Source organism: Electrona antarctica, assembly GCF_951216825.1.
Source record: "Electrona antarctica genome assembly, chromosome: 5".
NCBI lineage: Eukaryota > Metazoa > Chordata > Actinopteri > Myctophiformes > Myctophidae > Electrona > Electrona antarctica.
Window position 1 is genome coordinate 32,466,749 of NC_136810.1, and position 20,534 is coordinate 32,487,282.

At 41.3% G+C, this 20,534-nt stretch overlaps 1 protein-coding gene across 2 annotated transcripts; it reads left to right on the forward strand.

The window, feature by feature from the left end:
* Positions 1–324: 324 nt before the first annotated feature.
* Positions 325–20,534, forward strand: rfx4 (regulatory factor X, 4; the record flags this gene model as incomplete). 2 transcript variants are annotated; one of them, XM_079501400.1, is made up of 19 exons in its annotated part: positions 325–446; positions 1,345–1,523; positions 4,053–4,139; positions 4,413–4,473; positions 6,075–6,198; positions 8,990–9,051; positions 9,520–9,733; positions 10,197–10,274; positions 10,551–10,714; positions 10,996–11,096; positions 11,231–11,289; positions 11,404–11,548; positions 12,210–12,304; positions 12,958–13,075; positions 15,688–15,807; positions 16,747–16,926; positions 17,649–17,814; positions 18,325–18,463; positions 20,256–20,534. In XM_079501400.1, the coding sequence occupies exons 2-19, from the start codon at positions 1,481–1,483 to the stop codon at positions 20,532–20,534; spliced, it is 2,235 nt and encodes a 744-aa protein (XP_079357526.1). In that variant the 5' UTR covers positions 325–446; positions 1,345–1,480. The 2 variants fall into 2 exon arrangements, with proteins under 2 accessions (XP_079357526.1, XP_079357525.1); XM_079501399.1 differs by lacking the exon at positions 325–446 and having other exon boundaries at positions 1,309–1,523; positions 4,011–4,139.

Sequence of the window (20,534 nt, forward strand, 5' to 3'; positions counted from 1 at the left end):
GGCGCTAGCCCCTCCTATGTACAACACACTACACAAACATTAAATTCCCATTGACAATAAATGGAGAATTTTACGTCATAGTAATAGAACATTGCATAACACAAACATTGATGACGAAGGTGAGGATGCAAATTGTGATTGGCCGGAATGAGATAATGTACGATGATAAGAGCGCCCCTCACTTCACACAGGTGTGATTTTTCTCTCTTCAGTTTTGGCCTTCCTAAAGGAGTATAAATCTATGGGCACCTTGTCTAAACAAAGTATGACTAAATCCATTCATTATAGGTACATGGTAATGTTGCTGTCTCACTGTCTCACACACGTGCATCCAGGTGATGACGTCCGGCCTGCATTTCAATTTTGTATGTTTTCAGAAAGTACAGGCCATGTCCATACGCCTGCGCACTGGCAGAGAAAGTCCTCTTTTTGCCATCCATGGTGTGGTGAGTAATTCAGCCATAATCCGCCTTTCTCCTCTCCCTCTTCTTTCCCTCTCTTCTCCCCCTCTCCCGTGGTTCCATTCATATTCTAATCACAGCTTTCCCTTCTCCAGCTCTCAGGCACTCCATCAGAGCCCTCCCAGCCCCAGGCTTTGCACTTTTACTTCCCCCCCCTTTGTGACTATTCCCTCTTCTCAGAGGCACACCAAAATAAGGTTGCCACAACGAAAGGCAGAGATGGGGGGAGTGAGAATTATCTCCAGAAAAAGTTCACACATCTTTGAAAGTTTTGGTTAGCTCGTTGAACATACTGTATGCGCGTACGAGACGCTAAGATAACAAAATGTGTGCTGTCGATTGAGGTATTGGATTTTTCGGGCAGTGGAGTGACAGGCCTAACATTACAAGTGTTTTATAGGATCTGAGACTAGGATTTAGAATTACACGGGATGGTAATAGTAGTGGTTCTATGTGTATTTGGAGCTGGGGGGTGTATAAAAACGTATTAAATGCTATAATGGAAGACGGGGAGGCCACAGTGCTAGGATTGCGTAGATCTAAGCCTCTTCTTTTTTTTTCTTTGGGAGGGAGCTTTTCTTATTCAAAACAGCCCCACAAAAGACTTCCAGTGAGCCTTGCCACATCCCCATCTGACTTGGTCCCATTCATCAGCCTTCCAAGCCTATCAATGACATGTCCCCATCAGGGCTCCTATAAAATCAGCCCCTTTCCCATGAAACATCAGCAAACATTTTGACGGGTCTGGCTTTCCCCCCGCTGGATTTCTGGAGTCTCTAACCCCCCAGCACCCCCTCCTCCTCCTCTCCTCCTTCCACCCTCTATCCAACCTCCCCCTCTCCACCACCACCACCAACACCACCCCTCTCTCGGCGGACCTCAGATCCTCCTCAACATCTCGTGCGAACGGGCAGTGGCCACGGAGAAACGGAGCGGACACGGGGAGACCCACCGAGGAGGGGGGAAACGTGCACTAAGCCATTTTCTCGGAGGGAGCCGGTGTCGTTGATGGGAAGAGGATGCATTGTGGGCTACTGGAGGAGCCTGATATGGATTCTACAGGTTAGTCCTGATGTTCTCGTCTCATCGCCTTGCCTTGCCTTGCCTGGATGTGTTGAGCAAATCGGCCACTTTTCTGGATCACTGTAGATACTTCCACAGCTGGAGCCCTGGACTTCTCCAACTTTCTCTGTAACCACAGAGAGTGTCTGATGCTTTGGCCTTTATTCCATTCGTTCGGTCTGAGTTTAGGTTATTCATTCAGGACATCGTCTTTAATTCTAACAACTGACACGGAGGAGTGTGTTATGGAGGTGTAATACCACAAAATCATGTCTTGAAAAAAGCATCATGGAATGTAGTGAAATAGTCCTAAGGGCTCTAGCATTCGCTTGGCCTGATTGCCGTTGCCTTTTTTCAAGCATCTATTCAATTTCCACAATTAATCTCTTTAAATTCCACCATTGTCAGTGGGGGAAAAAAATATAATTTGGTGCCTTTACGTTTTATGCACCTGCTCCCTGTAAACCACTTTGTCAGGTAAGCTGAACCTTTCAACAACCATCAGAAAAGTAGTTATTAAAATATATTGGCATTTTATACGTACATGTTAAAGGTTATATGTTTGACCTCAAGGTAGTTGAATCTACTGAATGCTTTGCTTTTATCATTTTGGAAATTATATAAATAGGGCAGAGTTTTAGAATTTCGATTTAACTGCAATTCAATATTAAACTAAAGAATACTGAGTATCATTCTTAATCTACTTTGTAGTCCAGTTTGCAAGTGCATTAATAAATGAGCTAACATCCATTTCACCTGTTGATCATATTTAATCCAATTATTTACATCCCCAGCTTATCTGTGCCTGTGGCAAATGATTCAACCCAGCATTTGAGCTATTGTGGATAGCTAACTAACTTTATAGTAACTGAGTGGTTAAACTTTTTTCTTTTCTTTTTTGATGCGCATAAGTAGTAGCCCAATAGACTTAACACACAGTTTGCAAATATAAAAATGTCAAAAGCCTTTTTTATTTTTTGTAGATAAAGAGTGATGGACGTGTCATTTTAGTAGTGTGCTGTAAAACATTTTGTTTTCCAATTAAATTGGGCTATTTAATTTCCTCAAAATAAAAAAATAGGCTATTTAATATTGTTATGAACTAAAATGGTTCATAACAATATTTCTTATAATATATTAAATAAGACATTTTCATTTCCTAAAACAGACTATGACTAAACAGCCTGTTACTATGGAACCATGGGATACTAATGGCATTCTGACCTATTCTATGCACACGTGCCACAGATCTAGGTGTAGAATATTCATCTAGTGCAAAGTTCCAAGTCCCTAAAACTTTTGAATTTCTGTGACCCCCCCTTCATGGTTAAACCCCCCCTTTGACTGGATGTAACAGGTTGCCTTGCCAACAGGCTGTCCTGCCAATGGCTGCTATAGTGATTGTTGTCAATTCCCATGCAGAAAATACAGATTAGGAGGAATATTATGTGTTTCTGATGAAAATATGTGGAGTAATTAAATGCTTTTACTTATGCACTGTACTTAACTAGTTCTCTGAGATACTACATATTAATGCTGAGGTTTTAGGAAAGATTTTACTTTCCAAACCACTACATTTCAAGGCTAATCTTGAAATCTAGATTGCATGCCAGTTATTGTAGGGGGAAATGGTTTATACGAGATAAGATGGTGTCCGAAAAAAGTGACATGCAACTCTGAGCCCGAAGATGAATAGATTATAATGGAAATGTGTCTGTTAGCTTAAGCCCAGCCTACTGCATAAAGTTCTATTCTAGATGCTAAATATCTACTTATTTTGATATGCAATTCCATTTGAATTTGATTGTCACAAACTTTAATTCTGGAAATGCATTCAAATTCAGAACTTTACCAAATCACTTTTCCGTAAGGGTTTCTTTTTTTTTTACATGCATTTCTAAATGATTGCAGTGGTGCCGTGCCCTACCAATTTTCTTGCTCAGAAAGGATTCCACTTAGTTGAGCTATTTTTAAGTAGAAATTTAAACAGGACAATGGCCTCTATTCCATTAGGTTGGTCCAGCGATGTGCACAAGCTCCATTGGGTGAATGTGTGTGCACCTCCCACCCCCCTGGAACAATGCAGGATTCCTGCCGTTTTGGTGAAAACATTAAAAAAAAGAACCATAGCTCTACTACTGCCCACGTCATTGATAGTTGTCAACTTGCCCAGTCAAATTAATGACGTTTAAAATATCCTGCGCTCTGAATGATTTGCACTGTTTATGGAAAGAAAGCACCAACTGAACAAATTACTGTTTAAAAAAAGACACCTGTTGCATTGTCCCTATTGACAATTACAAAACGTATATAATACAGCTATAACCTGTTGTATACCTAATAAAGAATTAATTATTCTCACTTTTGTAACCAAATATAGTCCGTTATATGGACAATATGAAGGAATTTAAATTGCAACATGGTTTAATTTCTGTTTTGAATTTTATTCATAAATGGTGGCGTGTTTCATAATTAATTTCAAAGTAGCTTTTGCACTCTTTGACTTGTGGCCTATCGTTTCTTTTATAGAGAGCTGGATTGAAAGATGCCTTAATGAGAGTGAGAGTAAACGTTATTCCAGTCACACCTCCCTGGGGAATATGTCCATTGATGAAAGTAAGCCAGATTAGTATTCCTCAGCATCAACGTGGTTTTTCAATAGGAATGTTGTAAATTGTGGCTTTGAAAAACATTCCTTACTGTTCATTCATTTATACTATTGGCACCTTAAGGCGTGAAAGGCTGTAAATATCATGATGTCCAGGCTTTATAGTGCGTACAGTGATAACATGTCCATTTAAGATAAACGAATTAATTAATGCCAAAATACATTTCTGTGGTCCCTTATTTTGCCTTTGGTTTGACACCAAAATGTTTTGTGGGTTATAGATGAAGAAAAGGAAAATAACAGAGCTTCTAAATCGCATTCGACACCGGCTACTCTGCAGTGGTGAGTCCTTTCACATTTTACTTTTTAGTTGTAAAAATGTAATTTGATGAAAAACAATGGAAAACACGAGCAATGCTGTCATCTAGACCTTAATCTTTTTTGAATGTTTTACCAATGGTCAAAGTCTGAGAATTAAAAGGAATTACAAGCATTTTTATGTCAATTACTTTCTGATCGGTAAATTGAAATGAATACAAAATCTGATTTCTTATAGAAATTGACAACTATACGTTCCGTTTAACTCTGAGTGTACAAATATGACAACTTTTCTGGAAGGGTCCATTTAGTTGCTTGTACACTCATAGTTGAGTAGACACTCAGGATTTTACAGTACAGCCTTTGCATTTTGGTAGCTTGATGGGTAAAACATGGCATTGTGACTTTAAGACACATTATCCTGTCAGATACTATCGATGTTGTGGATTATTGTTTGTGACACTCCAGAATGCTGAACATCCGGTACAGTTTTGGTCAGACACAGCAGTAAAGTCTTTGACGAAGACATTCCAGTTGGTTTTCATGCTGGTTTGATTTCAACCCAGTTCTTCATTCCAAATGGATTGAAGTCTTATTAAACAATTAGAGAATATTAAAATAATTATAATGTTAATAATCCAATATAATTGCTGTTAGTGTAAGAATTTACCCCGCGTTTCAATACGTTTCTTTTTGTATATTATTCAAGTTCTTATCTCCTATAATCTAGGTGTATACATAAATAATTGCGCAAAAAATATGAAAGAAAGGACAAATTAGACTTTACAATATCTAATAACGTAACAAAAGTCTGGTGTTTTCTTGGGTCCAGTTTGCTGTAAACAGTTCTGTTCTGCACAGATGTCAACAGTCTGAACACTTGGTTGATTTACTTGAATACACTTTAGGCAGATCTGTACTCTTCTGGTACTGAAATTTGACTATTCTTTGGTTCAACTTATGAACGGATGTAGACGCGTTTAGACTAATGACTTCACAGAGCGTTTTGAAATCCCAATTTTAATATTCACTGCATATCTCAGTTAGTTAGAACATGATACTTGTGTTACTACACAGTGTTGTCATCACTATGCTCATTGAATTAAATTGTATCCCTCGTACATGATGCATGCTTTTCTGCAACATTTGTAATATAAATGTATGCGTCACATTACCATATGTGTTAACATATGAACCCTGACTTACAATGGCTTTGATTTAAGTCAGTGATTTAAGTCAGTTGGGTCGTGTGTGTGTGTGTGTGTGTGCGTGTGTGCGTGTGCACGCGTGCGCGCGTGCTTGCGTGCGTGCGCGTGTGCGTGCACTTTTCCTGCAGAAAATTATCACATATAAAAAAAATCAAAACTGTCTCTGAAAGTTTCCAAAATTGTACAAAAACAGCCAATTTACAACATACGATGCATTGTGGTCTTGTAGATCGGCTATTCTTTTGCAATAGAGCTTAACTGGTTTCATTCATAATGTATTTTTGTATATTTGCGTCCCGGGAAGATGAAATGTTTTGGGTCACAAGTTGAAAGCCCCTTATTATTATTAATCCTTGGACCCCACTATCAACACAGGAGCATGTTTTTGGTTTCTGATAACATTAATCGCACCCACAGGCTCGAGGACAACTATGAGATTGCCGAGGGCGTGTGTATCCCCCGAAGTGCCCTCTACATGCACTACCTCGACTTCAGTGAAAAGCAAGAGTCACTGCCCGTGAACGCTGCCAGCTTTGGAAAGGTACAATTCCAACTTCATTTCAGGGCAATATGGTTAAACATTGTGTGAGAAATAAAAATGATCCATGGGGTGATTATATGAATCGTGTGACAAGACATGACACGACACAGTGTGCATAAGAGCAAGTTGAAGCCTCGTCTATACTGTACATGATGACACTGAAACATTGTTTCATGTCAAGGACCCCCAAATGAATATCATTGCTGTCGGGAGGAAACCACCTAAGGTTTTTGCATAAATCAGTGCTATTGAACACCCTTTACATCTGTGTCTTGGTTAAAAAAATATTGAACCAATGAAAAGTAGTCAAAAACGCTTCGGACAAAACCTCTTAACTCCATTGGGCCCTCAAACTGTCTGCTAAAGCAGCTAACCACCACCGCTTCCCCTCTCATGTAAGTAATTGACAATATATAAAGTACCAACCAACAATACCAACTTTGATGAGACAGCATTGCTTTGTTTTAACAACATATGGTTTTCTTAATATCCGGAAATATGAACATTTTGGAGTTGGGTGGTTTCTTCCCAACAGCAGAGATATATCATTGCTGTCGGGCAGAAACCTCTTATCTCCATATTCAAACATTTTGTGTTTTTTCATAAATCAACGCCCTACAGTTGAACATACTGATACTACAGTGTCACACAAAAGTATCAAAAGTAGCCGATCCACAAGCTTTCGAGCTTGTGGATCGGCTACTTTTGATACTTTTGTGACACGAAGCAACGTGTTTTTAGCTTGTAATTCTGCTACTTTAGAATTTGAAATTTTGAATCCTGAAAAGTAGTTTTGGACATTATGAGGTTTCCACCCAACAGAGACGATTTGTATTCCGATCTGAAAAGTAGAGACTGTTTAAGATTGTTCAAAAGGTTTCAGGTTTAAGGTGGTTAAACTGTTCCTCATTTTGCTGGGGACCCACTAGAACACCCTCAGGGACCCCTGGTGGTACCCGGAACCCACTTTGAGAACCATTGACCAATATCTGATACCATTTTAGAATACTATATGCTGTGTGTTGTATTAAGATGGAGTAGATGGGGTTAACACGTTCCTCAAGATCAACTCTGAAGACAACATTATGTGTAGTGACTGTACTGTAGACGAATGGTAAGGTCATTTTATTTATAAAGCGCCTTTCAAAACAGTCATTACAAGGTGCTGTACAATAAAATAAAATAATAGAATAAAACAAGAACACACAGTCAACATTAAAACAGAAATAACAATAAGAAACAAAGCAACAAAGGCAATACATAGAAATAGACACAAGCAGAACAAGAGTAAATATAGGACTCAACAGAACATAGAGCTAATCACTATAGCAAACCAAATACAGATGCGTTTTTAGCAGCTTTTTAAATGTATTGACTGACTCTGCATTTTTCAAGTTAAGAGGTAAATCGTTCCAAAGAGTAGGTGCAATAAATGAGAAGGCTCGGTCACCTTTTGTTCTCAGCTTCGTAGCAGGGATTATAAGAAGGCCTTTATCAGAAGACCTAAATTGTCTCGTATTTACATGGTGGGAATGGCCTTCAAATGAAATTTATTTTCTACTCTACATTAGGGATTCAACACGCAATGAGGCACAATAGACACAACTATTGTGTCTATTCGTATATAAAACATCTCAAGCAAGCATGCCATTTTTAGATCTGAAAATTGTGTTTTGCGATCTGTACATCTATACACTGCAACGTCTGAGAAAACCATGAATCCGAGCAAACTGACCGCAGACTATCTCAGTGGAAATGGACAGTAACCACGGGCTGAGGGAATAATATCAGGCCAGGGTAATAATGACACCGAACCCTGTATAAGCCAAAACTTTTAAAAGCAGTTTTTCTCATGCCATAAACTGTTGATATCGGTGTGAGGAGTTGATGAAGCAAGGAGCAAAGCTCTGTGGCTGGTTCTCCTGAAACCCACTGAACACCATGCCTCAGTTCCCACAACCCTGGAGAAGTCCCTCAACCTACCTACCCCCAATATGCCCTGGACCCTAGCCCCAACCCCCAACCCTCAGCTCAGCCCCCACACCCCCACCCCTCCAGAGCTCCTGTCGGAAGATATTGAAAAAGAGAAGGGGCCTGGATTAATGTGTAATTAAAGGAAATTTGGAAGGGTGAGATGTTGCGGAATGTTAGATCAGTGGCTGGAGCAGTGTGGGGTGTCCTTTAGGAAGGCTTCATTGATTCAGGACAAAAAAACGAGCGAGGGCCTGGGCTGCCTCCCTGTCTGCTCATTTATCAAGCAGGGTCTGACAGAAACTTCACAGCGTGGCCCCTTTTTTCATCCCACACAATGGAGAGCTACACTGTTTGCTAAAGTTTCTGCACCGGGAGTTGGACCAAGGAGCCGATCTCTTAGACAAAAAGAGAGGAAAGGAAGAAGGAGGGAGTGGAAGAAAGCGGGTGGGGAGGTTGGAGAGATGTTTGATATATGAAAAAAAAAAGAAAGAAAAAAGTAATGCCCCTGAACTTGTCATAAACGGATGGCTCTCAAAGACCTCCCAGTGGATAAAGCGATGGGAATTTCACACTGCAAGTTATTACGCAGAGTAGTCTATACTTTATTAACTAACATATTAGATTGTACTGTATTGATTCTGTATCAGAGACAATAAGTCAATTAACCCTTTGAAATGTCTTACATGCTGTTTCATTTCCCTGCTCAGAGTCTTCTCTTTTTCTGACTTTGCTAAGTTCCCTCCTTAAAATAAAATGTGAATTGATGAAACCATCTAGTAGATACGCACTAAGCCTTTTCCTCTCTCAAATTGCACAGATCATAAGACAGCAGTTTCCACAACTGACAACCCGAAGACTGGGAACTAGGGGCCAGTCAAAGTAAGTTATCCAATGACTAGTTGAACCAGACCATAGTTCATTATGTCAGGTGGTCTCTATATTCTCCTCTAACTTTGAGAGTGTATGAATGTGACCACAGACTTCAGTGGACTGAGTTGATATGGCACTTACATTTCACCGTCCAGGGCAGTGGTTCCCAAACGTTATTGAATTTTGTTATTAATTCATGAATAGTTTTGCTTTTGCTTTTTTGAAAATGCTTTGAAATAATAATAATAACAACATAATAATAATAATAATAATTACAAAAATGTAGGAAACAAAAAATAAAGGCACCCATAAAAATGTATCTGTGACCCACAAATGGGGCCAGACCTACTGTTTGGGAACCAGTGGTGTAGGGGGGTGTTGTGCGTGTTGAACCAGTGGTGTAGGGGGGTGTTGTGCGTGTTGACTGTAGGGGGGTGTTGTGCGTGTTGACTCTAGACGGCCTGTGTTCCCGTGCAGGTACCACTACTACGGCATTGCGGTGAAGGAGAGCTCTCAGTATTATGACGTGATGTACTCCAGAAAGGGTGCGGCGTGGGTGAACGAGACGGGGAAGAAAGAGGTCACCAAGCAGACAGTGGCGTATTCACCACGCTCCAAACTGGGGACGCTCCTGCCAGACTTTCCAAATGTCAAAGACCTAAATTTGCCCTCCAGCCTGCCCGAGGACAAGGTAAATAGGACTTTTAAAAGTCTGTCCACATCGCCCTCCCTCTTTCCCTGCCATCTTAAGCATCGCTGCCTGTGCCCCCTCTGGCTCCAGCCTTTTATCTGTCCCAGGCCCTTCCCTGGGCTCGGGTTTAGAGAAGGACCGTGAGGATTTATATGCTGGCTCCTCACTAACTCTTAATCTTTTGGGGAGATAATAAGATCCAGCAATGGACAAAGGACAGGCACTAGCTGTCCGGCTTTAAATGGGGGGCCATGATTTCAAATGGTTTGTGTGTTGCTGATGTCTAAAGCTTGTTTTATATAACATGGCTTCCAGTCTGGACCTGTAACAGGTATTTATTGGTGTGCATGCCTTGCTCAAGATTTATTCTCTTGTTTTTGTGTCCTGCCTTTGAGAGCCCCAGAAGAGACAAAGCTGTTGCGTTTGTGCTGTATTTAGATTAATTCTCTATTCTCGCCCACAGGTGTCAACCTTTATCATGATGTATAGAACACACTGTCAAAGGATACTAGATACAGTCATACGTGCCAACTTCGATGAGGCAAGTCTTCATTAGATTTTTCTCTGCTATTTTCTTTCCTTTGTCAATATCTATTTCTTTATCATTTTCCATTTTCTCAACATAGTTACAGTATAATCCTCAGTGCCCACTGTGTACCTGTAGCTAAAGTAACAAATCTAAATGTCATTAAATGAGAACAGACATATTTCTCTGTGTGTTTGTGTGTGTGATTACACACTGTAATCATCTGCGTTTACCTGTTTAGGTGAAAAGGGTCCAGTGAACATTGTGATGATGTGTGTCTTGTGACTACAGGTCCAAAGTTTCCTGCTCCACTTCTGGCAGGGCATGCCGCCACACATGCTCCCTGTGCTGGGCTTTTCCACCGTGGTTAACATCGTAGGGGTCTGTGACTCCATCCTCTACAAGGCCATTTCTGGAGTGCTCATGCCCACCGTCCTGCAAGCACTGCCTGATAGGTGAGCAGAAGCATGCATGTCCCGCGTTTATCTGACGTGTTATCGTTGAATCGTTCCACACACGGGTGTGACCATAATCTTTCAAATTGTCGAATATCGCATGTTTTTCATGACTCAAAGAGAGTCTGTGTGTGGGAACCAGATCGGCAGAGTAAATAAGAACTAAGACTTATGACAAGACACACTAAGACACTGTTTATATTTTAATTTATTATTATTTATTATAATTTATTATTATAATTTGTGACTAAAGTGTATTGTTTTCCCCCCCACAAATCCAGTTTAACTCAGGTTATCCGGAAATTTGCCAAACAGCTTGACGAGTGGTTAAAGGTAGCACTTCATGACCTACCTGAAAACTTAAGGAATATCAAGTTTGAATGTAAGTGGCTACATTATGAAATATCACTTTATTTTCCTCTTTTGATTATCAAGATCCAAAATGAAATATTTGAATGGATGAGATGAGAACAGTAAGAGTAAAGCCTGTTTTGTTTTTCCCATCTATTCCCATAGTATCCAGAAGATTTTCACAGATTCTAAAGCGGCAAACATCGTTAAACCATCTATGTCAGGTGCTTATCATTCTCTGAATGTAATAAAGACTCCACATGAAACCCACATCACACTGATAAGGGACATGGGTTAGGGTATTAGGGTAGGTAATATTGTCTCTGTTGACCCCGCAGGCATCACGCACTGTGATCCACAACGCTGACATCACATTTCAAATGCTAGAGGACTGGAGGAACGTGGACTTGAACAGCATCACTAAGCAGACGCTATACACTATGGAAGACTCGAAAGATGAACACAGACGCCTTATTATCCACCGTAAGTAGACCAAGAGAGAGGGGGGGGGGGTGTGTGTGTGTGTGTGTGTGTGTGTGTGTGTGTGCGCACGTACGTACATTCTGTGTGTATTCGATTCTTATTCCACTCACTCCTGGGTTCACACACACATCCACCTTTACGGTATGTACCTCTGTGTCTCGGCTGCTGTAATGGCTGAATTTCCCCCGTTAAATAATCTAATTATATATAATATAGTTGTTTAAGTATATAATACACACACACACACACACACCCACTATATATATATATATAGTGTGTGTATTATATATTTACTGTATATGTGTATTTTATACATAAGCAAATAGCAATTACATAAGCCATGGCACTTAAACAACACACCATGGTAGAAGTCATTCCCACGACCACGAAAGTCAACCCCTTAATGATGGAGACTAAAGGTTAAACAAGTTCACTCTCCCCTGAAAACACCCTGCCGAGCGTCCCCATTTTCATTCTGGTGTCAACCCCTCAGATGGGGTCACATAGGTCACAGAAATAGAGGGGCGGGTTCCATGAATAGTAGTCCATTTCAGACCTCGCAGTTTTCATATCGCCGCATGTAACCGTTTCTTTTCAAGAGATGTGGTAAAAATCCAACGTGTTTGTTGTGAAGCTCACAACCTTCTCCATCCTGTGGCAGTGTATCAGGAGTTTGACCGTCTGCTGGAGGAGCAGTCTCCCATTGAAGCCTACATTGAGTGGCTAGACGCTATGGTGGACCACTGCGTAGTCAAGGTCAGGAATCAAATTCTTTCTTTGTTTTCCCCCGTGCACACACAATTTGGGAAGGGGGTCGTGATATCATTTTACTTTTACTTTACTTTATTGGTTTATTTGGACGGGACAGGTCATATTAATGAAATACACCGGATTTAGCAGAGAGGCTAATTTCCATCCGTAGTCCCCAGACATTAAACAACACTACATTTTGAATTGGGCTGACCTCTCCCAATCATCCTTTATTAGAGCTTATTTTATTATTTCATTTCAAAAGAAACCTGTGAAAGTTTCACTTAAATGTTTGCAAAGTAACTCTGAATGTCTTGTGTGCAGCAAAGCATTGAATGTACCCTACCCTACCCTTTTTCCTTTTTTTGCACAGAGCCACTTACGTTGCAATCCTCTTAGTTAATGATGTCTTCAAGGCTCCCATTTGCGGCTATTATGTGCCAGATATGGGCTTGTAAAATTTGGTTGCCCGGGCAACGTCTTGGACTCACCACACAATAGTTCAATAGGAAGGCGTGTCCCCAGGGGCAAATTAAATAGTTGACTTGTTGACATGTTTTTCGTTCCTGAGGGTTAAGCCCCAATACGGACCTGGGGGTTAATTCTACCCACGGCATCCCTACCCTTCCCCCCTTTTCACATGGAAATGCTCTCTTTAGGTGGCAGGGAAGAGGCCCGGGTGCCTGAAGAAGGTGGCCCAACAGTTCCTGCTGATGTGGTCATGTTTTGGGACCAGAGTCATCAGGGATATGACCCTCCACAGTGCACCCAGCTTTGGTGAGTGGCCAACAGACTTTGACTGTCACGTGATCCATGTACTTCTATTCCCTTCCAACAAAAGGAAGACATACATTTGACAATCCTAAGACGAAGAATATAATGTGACTTTGCCGATGTGTCAAGTGTAAATAGTGAGTCTAACAGCCCTGTTGTGTGTGGGTTTAGAAAGTGTCTTCTGAGTCTCTGACCTAAAATAAGGAGGCATGATGGGTAAAATGGCTCCCTTGCCGCTGGCCCCGGGTCTTTACTTTACTAGCTTGGTTTGGAGGAGTTAGAGGCTGTAAAAAGAGAGAAAGGAAAAAATGGCTTCCCTTCCCCCTGCCCCTCTCCTTTGGTCCTGTCTGTGAATATCAAAGACACAGCTGGTTCCAGTGTTTTGATAAAGCAGGTCTGTGTGCAACAACAGCTAATTAACAAAGGCCACCCTCCCCTTGTCCCCGGCGCGTTTGCCCGTCTTTCCATTTTATGACCGAGCAGTATTTCGCTTGGCTCTCTGAATGGCCATCAGTGTTTATTATGCGCGCGGTGGCAGTAATGGCAGCACAATGTCACGATTGTTTGGGGCTTCCTTCTATGCCACGGTCGCATCCTCCATGCAACCCCAGGGGTCAGCTGTCATATTTTTGGCACTAACTATGGAAATAACCCTGCCTTCTTCTTTTTGAGCTACTGCAGCCAGCCACAGTACAGTCATCTGGAGGATATGATTTCATCAACCAGATGGTGTTTAGGAGATGCTTCAAACTTGATCAGGTCATTTATGTCCTTAAGGCCATGCCTGTCAATGTTTGAACCCGAATCGTAAACAAGGGGTTATTTTTCACACTGAAAAGCCATGTTGTGGTTGTGGGTGCGGCTACCAATTCAACATACCCTTTAATATAAACAGCTTATTTTGACAAATCAGATAAATTCAACTTTTGATCCTGACTCACTCATAGCATGGTTAAATGTGTCAAATACCCCAACAAGAACAACTATTAACAAGACGGATACAAGCCCAGTAAATAAATAAATCAAACTATGTGCCAAGCCAGCTACCTCCACCCGTTTAGCCATCTTTTGTTTTCTTTTTCTTTTTTCATAAATCAGTTTTCATGTCCTGAAAATGAACATTTTGGAGTTAGGTGGTTTCTTCAGAGATATATGAATTGAACATGCAGGATACATCATTACATTTACCCTTCAACATCTTGTTTATGCCCAAATCATGACTGGATATCACAGGTTTTGGAACAATTTGTAGCATTTTTATATAATATAATAATTGGTCCTAAAATGTAATTAAAATAATATTATACGTATTTGGTAAAATACGTATACCAAATTTGTTTATTTATTTATTATGGCACTCCATGTCCTTTCAATGATTAAATAAACTTTGCATTCGAGTGTGTGGTGGTGCAGTTGAATTAGCCTTCTGTAATACCAGTCATGGTATGGTAGCGTCACAGAGCATGTTCTTAAGTTTACTAAGCACATGCATGAACCACAGTTTAAGAATGATTAAGTAGGTAGGGTACAAGGTACAACTTACAAGATGATGTACAGAATCTACAGATACTATGATGGTCAAGCCTCAAATGGAGCATTGCGATAGGTTAAAGTAGATATAAGCAATAATATGTCCAAAAACAAATCAGACAGCCAGCAGATGGTAGCCTCACTACACATCTAGGGGCCACAATCTGCATTCAAAGATGTTCCTAGAAGCTTTTGTCAGGAAGTAGACAGGCAAATCGACCAATGACAAAGCTTCTAGGAAAATCTTTTAATGCAGATTGTGGCCCCTAGATGTGTCACAGAGACTAAATTTGTTTTGGGAGCGTTTTACTCATTGCTGGCTGTCTGAAGACAAAAGAAAAGACAGAAAAGAAAGAAAAAGGTCATTAAAATGTTGACATATTATTGCTTATAGCAGCTTTAAGGTAGGCAAGGAAGTCAAGCTGGTCCCTTGCTCATACACTGTCCAATCACATCCTAATAGTTCAGTCTAACCGACATTCACTTTTACACGTTCAACATCTCTCGCTGCAACCGTAATCACAGCTCTTCAGTGAACAAACTCCCTCCACAGCCTCCTCCTGTAGTAGCATTTAACTCTTCACTATGTCAGCCAGTGCAGGTTCATATGTATTGTATCATGTTCTTTTAATTTCTCTGTATCTTTAGTTTCTGCCCTATGAGGGGCTCACGTGTCTATTATCATGCCATTATCATGTAATAACTGTGTCTTTAGGCACTGCTTCAGGGGGGTTTGTGATCTCAGACTCTGTGTCATGGTTTCACAGATTATTCTGGAGCATCATGGGAGCAGAGCTACACTTACTACACCAAATACAATGCAAAATCATTACAGTATTCTGCTTAAATCAGACATCCTCTGTATGTGTTGCAAATGTTGTCCTACACCCGCACACCGGCCATGGTGAGGACCAACACAGGCGTTTCAATTTGTCCGTTTTTCAACAGTCTGATTGTCATAGAACTAATTAATTTGTTTGCAACACCTGTTTGGTCCTCAACATGGCCGGTGTAGGACTACATTTGCAACCCATGAATACATCATCCACATAATAACTGAGGACGTGTGTATGTTTGCATGTTAGGGTCCTTCCACCTGATCCATCTGATGTTTGACGACTATGTACTTTACCTGCTGGAGTCGCTGCACTGTCAGGAGAGATCCAACGAGCTCATGAGGGCCATGAAGGCAGAAGGAAGCACAGGTGAGACCTTTACAATGGTGGTTTTTAATTTCACAGACAGCCAGTTTGTTATTCATTAGACCACAGACTCCCATAACTCTGAGAGTGTACAAAGTTATGGGTCCATTTGCTTCTGGGGAACCCCTTCAAGGACCCCCTGTTGGACCCCACTTTGAGTAATACTGCTAGAACTAAAAAACTATACATTTTTTTCTTTGTGGAGTTAGCTCTCCTGATTAGACAAATCAGGTACCCCAACCTTTGAAAAGTTATTTTATATTTACAGAAATGCTGGAGAGACAGGGAGACATCTGTTACTGAACAAACACCCTAAGCAAGGATTACTGAAATATATAGCTTTAACTCTTCAACAAAGAACTAACACGAAAACCTCTTACACCCCCTTTAGTGTACTACATAACACACCTCACCTAGTGCAGATTTATGCTCGCACTCAAATTGATATCTGTAAATGCCTTCACACCTAAAAGTGTAGAAGGAATACCTCGACGAGCCATAAAAGCATTAACTCAAACAATAACTAAAACAAAAGGCAAATGTGGACACAGCATTGATGGCAATTTTCAACTGAAACGATGGTTGACTGTGCTCTTTTCCCCCCCACATTTATGTATGTTGTCGCTGCTATTGTATCCTACTAGTTCAACTACCAGTGAGCCACTTGCTGCCTACTTCTCTTGCCCATCACTCCCTGCTGACAGGTGCCAGCCTGTAGGAGTACGTGCAGTGACAAATATCACCCTCCCCGCCCGGTGTCCCTAACCCGAACATAGGTCAATTGTGTTCGCTTAGACAAAGCCAGATGCACTGCGGTGGATTCGAACCCGTAGGCTCTGCGGTGGTGGGCAGCAACTTTACCACTGCATCACCCAGTCGACTCGGCTCTTATTTGAATCAACTCTCAGTATGTAAACATTCTTGGTTTCTCACCTTTTTTAGCAGAGCGAGAAGAGGAGATTACGCTGACAGAAACCACGCCCACGTCCTCGTCCCCGGGTCCCTACTCTCCAGCTAGGTCTGTCCACTCAGTGGGTGTCCCCGCCGTCATCTCCCCCATAGCGGCCCAGTCCCCTGAGTACACTGGAGCCGCCACCACTGCCACCACCACCACCACCACAGGTGAGACACAAACAAGTCCACACATGCAAGCAACTGTTCCCTCTCTGAACATGGATGATTTTACTGTGTAAAGGGCCTTCCAGACCAAGCAATATATACTGTAAGTATAAAAGTGTTGTTTTAAAAGTCGATCTAACTCAAGTGGACGGCAGAGTCCACATCACAACTATAACGCCGATAGCGGTGAACAATATAGTTATACTACTTGGTGTGGAAAGCCCTTAACCTCTTTAACCACAAACCTTTGCTAAATAATTGTGAAAATAGCAGATCTACAAGTTCACAACACATTGTAACGTTGGCGAGTTGTGAGCTTGCAAAGCAACTATTTTCCGAGAAAGAAAATATATTTTTTCCGCCTATAATGATATTCCCAAACTTGGGACGGCAGGGTGCAAGTGGTTAACTATGCACAAATAATTTTGTAATCCACCATAATGTCTATTGAGGGTATGCGCGTGAGATCATCCGACATCATACCCGGAAGTTATGCGGAGATGCCTACTGAGTGGCAAAAAAGTACTTCCTGGCCTTGACAGCCCATACATCCAAACAGAAATCTGACTGCACTAAACAACGCTAAACTCACTTTGCCACTCGATTTGCCACTCACTTTATGCATGCGCATACCCTATATTTAGTAATACTTTGATAATGGTTAGAGCACCTATGTTGCCCCTTTGACAACAGCGTTTGTCTCTGTGTGTATATGTGTGTACCAGGGGCTGTTCAATCATATACATGGTCCCTCACATACACAGTGACAACATCAGGCGGCTCCCCTCCAGAAGGTGAACAACAGCTGGCCTGCATGCGCAGCGGTGCCCCCGTGCCCCCTCCATCTTCTGCCCATCGAATGCCAGTCTATGCGCACAGGGAAGAGCACGGGTGAGATTACATAATGAAAGGAAATGCTTTTGCTTCGTCTTCAGACAAAATGTTATTTTCTTTATCGTGACTTTTAAGTTCAGTTACAATTTGTGATACATCCACCTTTTTCATATGGGTCCTCGTAAATGCTCGCTATAGGATGGTACAATTTATGCTCCTTTCTATTTATTACACATCTCGGCGGTAGACCGTGGTTACTTAAATAATGTTCTTTCCGATGACGTCTTCAGTGGTGATTGCAAGCCAGATTTCAGAACTATTTCAGCAGGTTAACATGGGTGTAGTTTCCATTAGCTTAGAATCCCAACATGTCACTGGTAGGCAAATTTCCAAACTGCCCACAGCCCACTTCCGGGACACAGAGTGGGTAGACAGAAATTATGCCATGTCATACAGAGCATTATTGCGGACCAAATTATATGAGGATACTGTTGAAAATAAGTGAAATGTTTTAATTATTTGTTTGTGGACCTAATCTTTCTATCTGTTGATTTGATTTTTTTTTAGATACACTGGTAGCTACAACTATGGCAGCTATGCCAACCAGCATTCCCATTCTATCCAGAGCCAGTATCCCAGTCTGACCCATGAATCAAACCTCCCTTCCCCCCTCCACTACTCTGCCTATCACCGCTCATCTGCACAGGTCAGTCCTAACGCTGTTTACAAACAATGTCTGTGAGCAGTCATTTTGCCAGAATATACTGTCATTACATTAACCACTTTTACATAAAAATAAAAAAATTGCAAAAGTCTGATCTACAAGCTCACAAGATGAGCTTGTTGGTCTATTTTGGTACATGGCATGGTACACTCTCAGGGTTACAAATTGATAAATTAATGCTTTTAATGTGTAGTTATAAAGAAATGTCTGAACATTAACGTTCAGACATTTTTTATATTGCGATCATTATGTTAACTACCCATTGCCAAAGATCTCTACTACTACGACTAAATCCCAACAAACTCAACGCCAGCCAGTTCATGGGTCAATCAGATTGCCTGTTTAAACATCTGCACCATCGTCACTGAATAATGAAAAGATGTCCTGAACAGTCAAAGATTATGAGAAAATGGACAGCGTATTAGTAGACTATCAGGGACATGATGCCTGAACCCATAGACTTAGTCATGTAGCGAGTGGTGTGAGTTGACCCTTCTGATGGTAATTTCCTGTCAAGGGTACTCTAGTCTCCCTCGCCTTTATATTGGGCAGAGATCAGCTCGGCCTCCGCAGTCTCAAAGTTTCTAAAGCCCCCGAATCGCCCCTTTTCACACAGTAAAAAGGAGTGTACAAATGGAACCAGATGGACCCATACGGGTCCATTTGGTTCCATTTGTACACTTGTTGGAGCTGAATGGAACACGGAGGATTTTACTGTGCACACAGCGGAAGCAGACAGTGAAAGGTGGCTTGGCCCAGGCCCAGGGGAGGCATTGCTCTGTAACTCCCCTTCCCAGAACTCAATAGTCAGTTCATCTGTTTGAGCCAGTGGCAATGGACTGGGGCAAGGGGGGCGTTTATTAAAATATTGTTATTCAATGGTCCCTTTTCTGCGCGTGAACAAGAGGTCGCTGAGCCCTGACCCATAGTGACAGTCTTTTTCCATGCCACGGTCTCTCATAATACAACCGGCTGTTGTGTGTTTATATTTAGTGAGATAAGGGAAAGGGTCTTTACTTCCACTATTCCACCCTGGTTGGAGCTTAAATTAGGCACAATGCATGTGCTTTGTTTTTGTGTCTGTCACAAAGTTGAGGATTGAGCTGAAAACGAACGGCGACACTTTGTTGGGTCGCCAACTGTCCAAAATATTTTGTAAGAGAAGCACATTTAGCCAGGACTGTTTGTAGTCCGTTTCCACAGGCAACAAAAATAATACTGGAAATCCACTTATGCCAGTCCAGCTGTTCGCTGATTACCCAAAATAAATGTCTGACTTTTCTATGGTTGAACTTGTGTGTGGAACTTAGATTAAAATGCACGTTTATTTAAGTTTTATTACAAAGTTTTATTTTTCTTTCTTTCTTTTTGTTTAGTTTTAGGTGTTTTTTTAGATAGTACAGTGTAGAGAGAAATTGATGCAAAAAGACTTCAAACCAGGGACGTTGTGGTCGCAGGTTCTTCTCTTATTTGTAGTAGAACTTTGTTTATCTGACTTCCGACAGGACTGATGATTATCAAAGAGTGTTTGACAATTTGTTCTGTTTCAAACATGTAATGGCAGTTATCCCAGAAGTACTTGTAGTTTAATGTATTATCATTCAAATGTTTTTATTCAGTTTTCATCAATCTACAATCTAAATATCAAATTCAATATCAAATGAAAACTACAGAACATTCATAATATCCTGTTGGCACATTCTTCTCATGATAGCCTTAGTTATCACATTTCCCAGAATTTCTGCTTCACCTATCCATTTTGTCTCTTCACCAGTACCCTCTAAGCAGCCAGATGTCCCGAGTGGATCCTTGCTTTGTGGGAAACACTCCTCGGTTGCATTCCACGCCTGTCGCCACCCGGTGGCCGGATGTCTCACCAGTTAACAGCTGTTACACCAGCCCCCCTATGCACTCATCACGATACACCTCCTCTGGAGACATGTATGGGGAGTACATGCTAGGACCACGAAGGAACTCAGAGTATGAGCACTCACAACATTTCCCTGGCTTTGCATATATCAATGGAGAAGCCACCACAGGGTGGGCTAAATAG